This window comes from Barbatula barbatula (assembly GCF_947034865.1).
Source record: "Barbatula barbatula genome assembly, chromosome: 3".
Lineage (NCBI taxonomy): Eukaryota > Metazoa > Chordata > Actinopteri > Cypriniformes > Nemacheilidae > Barbatula > Barbatula barbatula.
The window spans coordinates 15,541,860-15,552,825 of NC_136764.1; the positions used below are offsets into that span (position 1 = coordinate 15,541,860).

General features: G+C 39.6%; 1 protein-coding gene across 1 annotated transcript; it reads left to right on the forward strand.

Moving 5' to 3' along the window:
- The first annotated feature begins 1,536 nt into the window (after window positions 1–1,536).
- Window positions 1,537–10,943, forward strand: gnb4a (guanine nucleotide binding protein (G protein), beta polypeptide 4a). The gene is made up of 10 exons (XM_079453350.1): window positions 1,537–1,950; window positions 3,388–3,490; window positions 3,774–3,812; window positions 4,264–4,370; window positions 4,879–4,942; window positions 5,627–5,789; window positions 5,944–6,010; window positions 6,384–6,585; window positions 7,025–7,241; window positions 7,359–10,943. Exons 2-10 carry the CDS (start codon window positions 3,434–3,436, stop codon window positions 7,463–7,465), a joined length of 1,023 nt encoding a protein of 340 aa, XP_079309476.1. The 5' UTR covers window positions 1,537–1,950; window positions 3,388–3,433; the 3' UTR covers window positions 7,466–10,943.
- The last annotated feature ends 23 nt before the right edge of the window (window positions 10,944–10,966 follow it).

The window sequence follows — 10,966 nt, forward strand, 5'->3', positions numbered from 1 at the left end:
AACCTTATAAGCATGAATTTTTATTCAACCTCTTTACCCTTCACAGTGGTTTGAAATTTTAGACAGTGGCATCAGTGAAGCTCTGAAAGTAAAGCTGTGTTGTTGAGAAGGAGCTTAAATTAGTTTATGGATTTCTTTAGGATTTTAGGGAACAATGAGGATGTGAGGTGGATGTCTCAGCTGGGTTGTGTTTCATGCCCTATCGTATCATCCTTAGATACAGTATATAGTGACTTCCTTTGTAATTGGAATCTCTTCAGTGATTGTCAGTATTTTTGGGTAGATGCATGCAAGTAAATTCAGAGGCCTCAATTTGACTTGTTTACTTTCAAGGTTGATTTGCTCTTGTTCTAAGTGTTGCTATTCTTTGTCTCATAATCTTTGTCTGTTAAAATCACACACATTTATATAAGTTAGGAGACATGTTTTGATCAGCAAATTATTTGTCTGTATAATTAACCGCAAGCAGTTCTACAAAGCACTTAAAATAAGTGTTGACAATGCATTGTAAAAAAAGCTTTCCATTTTAATAAATTATTGACAGCCCTTCGTTACGCGATCAAACAAATGGCAGTCGTTCCTGAATTTTGTGCGAACACACAGATAATCTAAACAAATGGTTAATATTTAAAGGTGCTGAACAATGCATATTTTGCTTAATATTTACTCAGTTGTGACACTGCCAAATTGAACAGATGGTGACTCCAATACTGTCTCTTTAAGACCTCATCTTTCCACTTTCACTACCCAGCCTCCCCCATCCAACCCCACCTTGTCACCACCATGAGCAGCTCTCACTGTAGATGTGCTGGTCATTTACTAAAGTACTCACTGCCTATTCAAGTGACAGTACTCTGATCAACACCAGCTCACACACACACACTACGGAGGGAGCTGTGTGCTTCTACTGACCAACCTCGCACTGAAGGACTCCACCTACACAATAGGTAAGACCTCAAGACATGTGATTTTGTTACTTCCTTTTTTATTTGTATACTTTCATTTGGTTTTCATATCAGCTGGAGAGATCAATATATGGGTGAGGAGTTTGCCATGGTTGTCTTTTAACCCATGGCATGCCACATGATGCTTTCACATTTGGTATTATAATTTAATCCTTATGTGTAAAATGTTTTACATTAAACATTACACTATATCTTATTTTATAATTTAACTTAATCTAGGAAAAATAAACATTTATTTTCACCTAAATAGTATCAAACCCCGTGGCTTTAAATAATGTGTAATGCTGTGAGAGGATTGACCTCAAAATCAAACAAGCAAATGAAAGTTTGATATACAACCAAAGGGGGCATTTGGGTCTCTTAATTCTTTTTCAATTAACGACAGCACTAAATTGTAAGTATCTAAGTGTTATTAATATATTTAGTCAATTTAAACTTACAATATATATAACACAATATTATATTAATTTCCCATTCAGAATGTATGTGATGTCATATGCACCAATATCTGTTACAAATCGAAGGGTTTTGACACCGATATCCAAATGTAACAAGCTACTCAAGTCATTTTGATAATTGAGGAAGCTAATGGCCAGAACCATTGCAAGCGCGGGTGACATTTTTAGATTGAAACGGTTGAATATCACATTCTTTAGATAAAACGCTAACTATTTGTTTATAATATATTATACCACTTGCAAAAATACGGATTTTATTTGGTTTTCGTTCGAACGTCACTGAATAACTTGGTTTAAAACACAAAAAGCTTTCGTTTCCCCCTTCACCCAACTGTTGCCATGCTCTCAATATCAGTATGGGTGTGGTAATCGTACTGTGAATTGCCTCGAATCTCGTATATTTGGCCATCGAGGCCCTGCTTTGGATATAAATCAGACGAAATGGTCAAATGAACGTTTTGAAACATTTCATCTACGTATTAAAGGCATCGATTCAGACGGCGGGAGGAATTTGTAGTGTTGTTGCGGTAGGTAATGTGTCAGTGTTTGTGTTGTGGTCTGAAGTAACTGACGTGATACATTTACAGTTCGCTAGCCTGTGTGCTAACCACCTAAATCAAAATTTAACTCTCTGGTTCACCAGTCAGATAGAAAAATCTGCACGTAGAGGTGTTTTAACAACGTTATCGTGCAAAAGGAGAAGTAGATGAATGTTTCTGTGTAGTGCAACATGTGGTTTTAAATGTGTTATAGTCGACTAGCTTCGTGCACCGCGAGATATAACTTTAGTATTTATATCGGCATTGAAGTGACTGTTATCTTGTTAAAACTACCGTCGAGTTCACATTAAACGCTTACGAGGTAAACTAACTAACGTTAACGTGTTATTTACAAGTGCAATTTCTAGGGTTTATCGCGGCAGTTTTAACTGGCTCTGGCTGTCGTAGGATAAATTAGGAATCAACGCAGATATTAAGGAGTATTTTATTCGATAATAAACACACGGACGTACATTTTAATCCAACAATTTAATAATGCAGTGTGCTTCGAGTAAGAGGCTTGACATATTTATTAATCCAATGCGACCCCGTCATTGAATCTACGCGAGTTGTAGGAGTGCTCAAGTTTTTAGATGATATAAATCTAGTGATGGAAGGATACTTGTTTTGAAGATACACTGGCCATTGCTTGCTTTTCCTGTATTTTGTCGTTGGGTTGGGACCAGCAATCTTCCTGTTTTTAGCAATGCTTGTCATGCCACTGTGGTTCCCTAAAAACCTTTGATGAAATGTACAAAAATCACATATGCTTCAGAAAGGTCAGGGTAGTCAATATTGTGTCAAACCACAAATGAAGTTTGCCAATTCATCTTCCTGTATTTACTTTTTTTACTTGCTGAATATTGTACTGTATTTGCTGTTTAACAGACTAAAGGCAGTAATGTAATGTCATTCTTAGGCTGTGGTTGGAATAACTGTTGGAGTGACTATTTGCATATGGCCTTTGAATACACCTCATCCTTCAGTTTCACTGATTTGAGTGTTGCTGTATCACTTCTCCAAGGTTTAAGCATTTTAATGTAAGTGGTTTATTTGAGGGAAGTCAACTATTAGGCTGTGCCAAGCAGTACTGCCCCTCATTAAACAAAGGAGCACAGCGTGCCCATCTCTTCAGTTGGCACTGCTATAGCAATAGTGTTTCGTTGAATGGCAATTCAGCCTTTGCTTCATTCAGCTTAGTAAAACATTTCATTAGTTCTTGGTCCTACAACAGACACTTCCCTGTGTTCCTCCCAATCTGAACTTGAAGTTCTGTCACATTCATGAGACCTCTGATAAAATGTATTCATGCAAAACAGAAATTCATGATTTACTGTATCTAGTGTGATGAGTGCCTTGACTTATCGATCCACCACAAGTGCTTCGTTTTACTTTCTTCATTGACATGTGACTCATGTGTTGCAGATCTCCGTATTATCAAAGCAGAAGGGAGTTCATTGCTCGGAGGATCATGAGTGAGCTGGAGCAGTTGCGGCAGGAGGCGGAGCAGCTACGCAATCAGATCAGAGTAAGATCCAATACGCTTTTGGATTTACCAATCCATGTCCACACTTCATCACCCGGTAAACTAGTATTAGATTGTAATGCATTGGCGTATATCCATTTCGAATTTATCTGTATGATAACTGTTCCTCATTGGCTGAACATTTAAAGTGGAAGTTCTCTATAAGAATATAAGTGAGTGAACGCGTTCAATATAAATGTACTTTCAAAACATAGTTGATGTGGAACTGACGTGCATTGTATTTAGTAGAATGACTATTTATGACATGCTGCTGATCCCATTGCAGGATGCCAGGAAAGCATGCAGCGACTCCAGCCTGTCCCAGGTAAATGGCTCTTCCACCATCCCTGCTGTGTCCCCCTCACCGCATCTCTGAACTAACCCATCTCATCATGGGGAGTGTCTATGGAGGTTCCCATTCTCAGTGTTCGGAGCTCAGCACAGACATGCAAATCGGCCACTGGCGTATACATGGCTAACATGCTCTTAAGTGCACTGAAATATTAATCACTCCTACATGCCAAGGCCTCCATCAAAATTTTAACATCAACCCGCATCCTGCTGGTTTTTGTACTTTTGTGATTCATAATTTCATTTTGGAAACGTAGGGTTACTGTGACTTGTGTACAAGCTGTTTAATCTACAGTAGATAATCAATATAACTCCTGAAATACCAGCTCGTTTCACGCTAGAGTGATCAACAGCATGACTCATATTCATGACCGTGTCCCGCTTGCTTTAAAATGTCATTGTAACTCATGAATTCTGTGTGATAGATTACAGCCGGTCTGGATTCAGTGGGAAGGATCCAGATGAGGACGAGGCGGACCCTCCGAGGCCATTTAGCCAAAATCTACGCCATGCACTGGGCCACTGATTCCAGGTCAGTATACAGGGCAAGAGAGCAGGTGGGAGTTGGAGGATGGGCACTCTCAGAGAAGCCCTGCAGCTCTGTCAGTGTACACTCAATGAATAATACAGCAGGCCTCTCACAACTCAGGGGTGTTCTGGGATTATGCAGGCTGCCTCCTGCTCCAGTCTCTTTCCCTTCCTCCTCTCCTCCCTCTATCATTCACTCTTTCTCCATCCGTGCATCCCTTCTAGGGATTCGAGGGAGGAGGCACAGTTGTTCATGCTCATGCCTATGACTGCCTGAAGTGTGCTTGTGTAAAGCTAAAAAGTATGCATTAAATATTCTACTATAAATCTCAATCAAACATGGTTTGGCATCAGTTTTTTCCTGAAAGGTCAGAAAGAAAACTATGCATTAGGTCATGAATAAATCACTTTGAAAGTGTCTTCAAAAAAATTTTTTTTACTGACAGTATTTGTTGCAATTGAAATACAAATATTGCTGTCATTTTAACCCCTTTGTGTTTTTGAATATTAAGGTTGCTAGTTAGTGCCTCACAAGATGGCAAACTCATCGTCTGGGACAGCTACACCACAAACAAGGTGAGTTCATCCCAACAAGTGACGGCATAACATTTATTAGTATTGTTTGATCTATTGATTGCAGAACCCACAAAAAACGATTTCAAAACAAATGCACATATCCTACCATTTTGAGAGAGACAGAAACATACATTTTCTCTTTATTTATATCCGCTAGATATTGATGAATCTTAAAAGGGTAATTCGTCCAAATTTGAAAATTCTGTCATTTACTCACGCTCATGTAATTTCATACCTGTATAAATTGTGTTCCGATGAATACATTTACATTTTATGCGTTTGGCATACGCTTTTATCCAAAGCAACTTGCATTGCATTATACTATACATTGTATGTGCAATCCTCTGGGATCCAATCCGTGACCTTGGAGTTGATAGCGTTATGTTCTAACCACGAAGCTACAGGAAAGCAGCTGTAGCTTTGTTCAAGGAACACAAAGAAAGATATTTGCAAATATCTTCCTCTCTGTTCATTGGAACAAAGAAATCTATACAGGTTTGAAACAACCTGAGGGTGAGAAATGAAAAATCTGTCATCATTTATGGATGAACTGTCCCTTTAAATGGTCCCAGCATTAGGACCCAGGCTCTGTGCAGTACGAGCTCCCCCCTGCTGTCCTGTCCAACACTTCATGTTTTACAATCTCTAAATTCATCTGGCATCTGTTTCTGGTGTACTTTCCAGATTCATGCCATTCCTTTACGGTCATCATGGGTGATGACTTGTGCCTATGCTCCCTCCGGGAACTATGTAGCCTGTGGTGGACTGGACAACATCTGCTCCATCTACAGCCTTAAAACTCGCGAGGGCAACGTCAGAGTCACCAGAGAACTACCTGGACACACAGGTAAACACGTCATGCAAGGACAAGACAAATGTTTTACTTTGGATCTGTAATCTGTACATCTTTGATACTGGGAAAATTAATTGGGTGTTATGCAGTGAGTTTAAGTGGAAGATACAGAAGTGTGAAACTTGTGTTGTGTTGTCCGTCTCACTAGGCTATTTGTCCTGTTGTCGCTTTTTGGATGATAGCCAGATAGTTACCAGCTCTGGCGACACCACATGGTAAGGCCATCACAGTTTTGAGTATTTAAATAAACTATATGTGTATAACATGACTGTTTGATTAGGAAAGCCATTGTTACAAATGAATGTAGAAGTTAAAGGATGATGTAAATGAAGTATTTTAAATCATCAATTGGTGTGTGAAAGCAATTTGGTCAACCAATATGGATTTTCCAATTTCTTGAGAACAGGGGTGATATACAGGACAGGCTCATTTCTGTTTATCCCCACCATAGACATATTTTAGGAACTCTGCTTGGCCACTTTGACCCAGTTACTGCTTTTCAGCAAAATTGTTAAAACTAAAAGGGCAAAATGTATTTATATAAGAGTACTACGCTTTTAAGAGTGACCGAGCTGTCCTCCTCTGCAGTGCGCTGTGGGACATTGAGACCGGTCAGCAGACTACCACGTTCACAGGGCACAGCGGAGACGTGATGAGCCTGTCCCTCAGCCCAGACTCCAGGAACTTTGTGTCGGGTGCCTGTGACGCGTCCTCCAAACTGTGGGACATCAGAGACGGATTGTGCAGACAGTCTTTCACCGGACACGTGTCGGATATCAATGCTGTCTGTGTGAGTGTCAAAATGAGAAATCTCTTTATGATCTTCATATGGTTATATACAGTTTTTCTTAACACATTTACATTTAGTCATTTAGCAGACGCTTTTATCCAAAGCGACTTACAAAGAGTTTGGGAAGCAATATGTTATACAAAGAGCAATAGTACAATAGGTGCTAATACAAAGTTACTAGTTTCAACAAATCTAGACCACTACCTGTTGAGAGAAGAGGGTTAGTGTACGTTTTTTCCCCCTTAATATGTCTGTCAAGTATTCGCCGAACAGGTGTGTTTTTTGAAGGTTGTGAGATGTGGTTGACCGGACCGCATTGGGAAGAATGTTCCACCAGGAAGGAGTTGCTATATAATTGAAATGTTGTGTTATATTCTCATTCCGATTTGTGTTTGTTTGGAAATGAATCATGTTAATAGGTTTCCACTTGTTTCTACAGTTCTTCCCGAACGGTTACGCATTCGCCACTGGCTCCGATGATGCCACATGTAGGCTGTTTGACCTTCGTTCGGACCAGGAACTGATGATGTACTCTCACGACAACATAATCTGTGGCATCACCTCTGTTGCCTTCTCCAAGAGTGGCCGGCTTTTGCTAGCTGGCTACGATGACTTCAACTGCAATGTGTGGGACATGTTGAAGGGAGAGCGTGCAGGTCAGTACTGATGTACCCACTGTACATGCTAAACATGTGTTCTCTGTCTGCCTTTATATAACTTATTACAGATTGTCCTGATATTCATCCCAAATATGAAATTCTTTGTTGTGGTAGGGGTTCTAGCTGGGCACGACAACAGGGTCAGCTGTTTGGGCGTGACCAGTGATGGCATGGCTGTGGCCACTGGTTCTTGGGACAGCTTCCTCAGGATATGGAACTGACCTCACTGGGTGGGACTCTAGGAAACCACTCTTTCCAGTCACTGTAGTGCACCGCTGCCCACAGGACCGTTCCCTTTTCCTTCTCCCTCCTACAAATGGCCTGGTTTTCTTCAGCTTCTCTTTCTAGGACCACACTATCCTTCCATCCTGCAGTCAGTCAAAGAGACAAGGACCAGCATAGAAGACCCTCCACTGGTTCTCTCTCTAGGGCTCATGTCAGACTTGAGGTGGGGGACAGACTGTATTGTGTATATTTCCGCCATTCTTTGTGCTTGTATGTATAACATATGCACTTCTGACGTGTGGGTACTTGTGGTGGGTGTCTTACTGTCCCTGTTTTCTTTTCCTGCGTAAAGATTCTAAAATGTTTGCCCCAATCGTATGTGCCACGTGCAGAGGCTTATGTCCTGAACGGAAGGATGAGTTGTGAGGTATAGAAGAGTCTGACACAGTGTTATAGGCCATTGCCATTGCAAGTCATGTTGCTTCTGTGTCTGACCTCTCTTAAAGGGATAGTTCAGCCTGCCTTACATTCTTTTGTGTTCCACTATAAAAGGCATGTTTCAGTTTTGGGTGAACTATAGCATTTAACTTGGCCAAATGTGTCTCTTGGTCTGTTCCATCCTAAATGGTTCAGTCTCAGGTTGCTAGCGTGTAGTTGTGAGTATCACTGATCTTATTTGACCATACTAGGCTCATATTTGCCGTCCTTTAAACCTGACAAGTGTTTGGCCTGTTTTAGTACTGTATTACTGAGTGCTGAAGAGAATTTAACTCCAACCCATGTCTTGTGATCGTTCCTTTCCATATTGTCACAAGGGCTCAAAAGTGCTTTCCATGAGCCAACTAGAATGATGGATAAGCTTGGCTTGAATGGTTTTGTTTTGCCAAACAATAGGTCACGGTTTCTGCCGGATCTGACTTTTAGCCTTCCCACACACTATTAACACCTGCCCATTGGAGATGAGAACCTAGGACTGTATGCTTTTGCACTAGAAGATAGTCACGTAACACGGCACACACTGATGTTTCTGCACACGTTTGAATCTGAATTCAATGTAGTGCTTCGGCTGTATGACAAGCTGGAAACTCATGCATGGTTCCTTAAGACCACAAGCTACACTGTGCGTATATTTCACAAATGTGAGTGGTGAATGTGTCTTCTCCCTAAAAAAGATTCAGAAAGTAAGCCTTAATGTCATAAATCACTTGAATGTCAACATCATCATCATTCATTCATTTTGTGCCAATCGATACAAATGAACCCGATCAGTCTGGAGGTTTTTGTATGCCTTTTAAAAACTGTATCTCTTCTACTTGTCTTTTAATTCTAGTTGTTGGACTACACACAGGATTTGGGGCATTTTAGCCATTTCCGAGGTATTAACAATGCTTGCAGGTTTTATCCGTTTATGATACTAGAATGCATTGAGTGTTCTGAATGGTTTGATGTTGTGTTTCATGCCGTCGTCTCATGACTTTGCTGTTCAACAGATAAACTTTTGTTAAGCATTTGAAAATTTCATTAATCATGGGGTTAGTTGCGCTATGAAAGGACATCCAAACAAATAAAGGAAACTAAGTGATGTTCCTCAGGTGTTTACAACATTTAGACGCTTAAGTTAAGGTACATGAAGTTTAATTAATGTGAAGGTAAAATGTGTTTTAACCTAAAATGAGTCAGTATAACAAACATACCGTTGATTCAAGAGGGATTGTGGTCATGGAATGACAAGCATTTAACTTTAAGTTGGACTTAATGAAATGTTCTTGGTTCAATTCTGATTCTTTCAACGGTGCAGACTTTACACGGAGACATTTCTATTGCAGCAGTGCCATGTTAACTTGGAAATGCACTGGACTACGATTAAAATTGTAATTTCTTACTTGCATTTATTGTTCATCAGAATCATTTGCATCTGTATTTGTGAAGGTGTAAACCTTGTGGTCCAAACAATCAGAATAACACGGTGCATAATTTCCTAGGTTCCCTTTATTATTAATCATATCATATTCGGTCATATTGTGGCTTCTCTTTGTTGTGATATGTTTGTTACTACAGTACCTAGTTTTTTTGTGGTAATCAATATAATGCAACAAATACTGTCAGTAGTTTTCTTATTGAATCTGGAACATTTCTTTAAGCATATTTGTAACATTCAACCCTTTTAGTTAACATAGCCGTAAGCAGCAAGCTACAGACTATCCTATGGATATTTCCGCTAGCTAACTGAGTCTTATCCTATGGATAGGATCACACACTGTGCTAGCCAGGCCACAGTCCACTGACTCTGAAAAAACCAGCTTGCTCCCTCAAAGCTGTTTACAAAAACACCTGAACGGTTTCTGATTCGCTGCATATCGAAGTGCTCTAAGTAATGGCTTTTATTGAGTTAGAACCGAATCTGTGTGAACAAAGGTAACAAATGTGAAAATAATTTTAAATCTGAAGTGTTAGAACTATCATACTACAATGGTGTGGCTTCTGTAATATCCAGCTCTTTCTCAATCAGCTTTTGTTTAATTTACATTAAAAACTCCAAATGTGCTGGCCTCTGTGTTTGAGGAAGTGAGCAGGAGCCTTAGTTTTGTGAATTGTAACTAGGCCGTGGTTGTTTTTGCTGAGGTGCTTGTGCTGCACTGTAACCTAGAGGAAGATTTCCTCATCACAGCAATTCACGTCAATCATGTGATCACAATACTACAAAGTGCTCTGTTACACTTTCAATTTTAAATCTGAGGGCAGAGGTAATGCAGCCTTCACTCGCTGTAGCACAAGCACAGGTTAAGGGGGTTTAACGGTTTTGGCATTCGAAGACCAGAAACCAAAATATTTGGCGTGTTGTTTGTTTTCACTTGAAACAATTTGAGCACAGCAGGAATTTTATATGGCTTATAAAACAAACTCAAACAGCACACAGACAACCTGAATGCAATCTTGCAAGCATCTCGCACCCAACCCTCAAAACATATTGTGGTTACCAAAAAACTAAGTATGTGTAATTTAAGTGGTTTTGATGTATTTTATATAGATTCTAGTGGTAGATAGTCATAGTATGGAAAGTCAGTTCAATGTGCCTGTAAATTACAAAAAGAGCGATCCTAGCTATCTTAATGATGGACAAAAAGTATCTGGATGGTCCTATATATGCTGTTACTATCTGATTAAAGACCAAATAATTGAATTTTCATTAACTTGATCTGTAATTCTGAGTTCTGCATTTCTTTTTGATACATGTATCGTGGACTTGAACAACAGCAGCCGACATAACTGCCTCTCGACTCTAACACATTCCTCTTAATTTAACTGCTTTATTGAAAACCGATTTGTATCATATCATTATGTTGGTTCTGAAAACAATGATAACTTGCTGTGGGACCTTTTTACGTCTTTTTTTAACACCCAGAATTTATTTGTACTTTAAAGTGGCAGTGACACCTGTTACTATTTGTTCTCATAACCAATAAAGGCTTTATCAAAAAAGCATGTGAAAAGGGTGC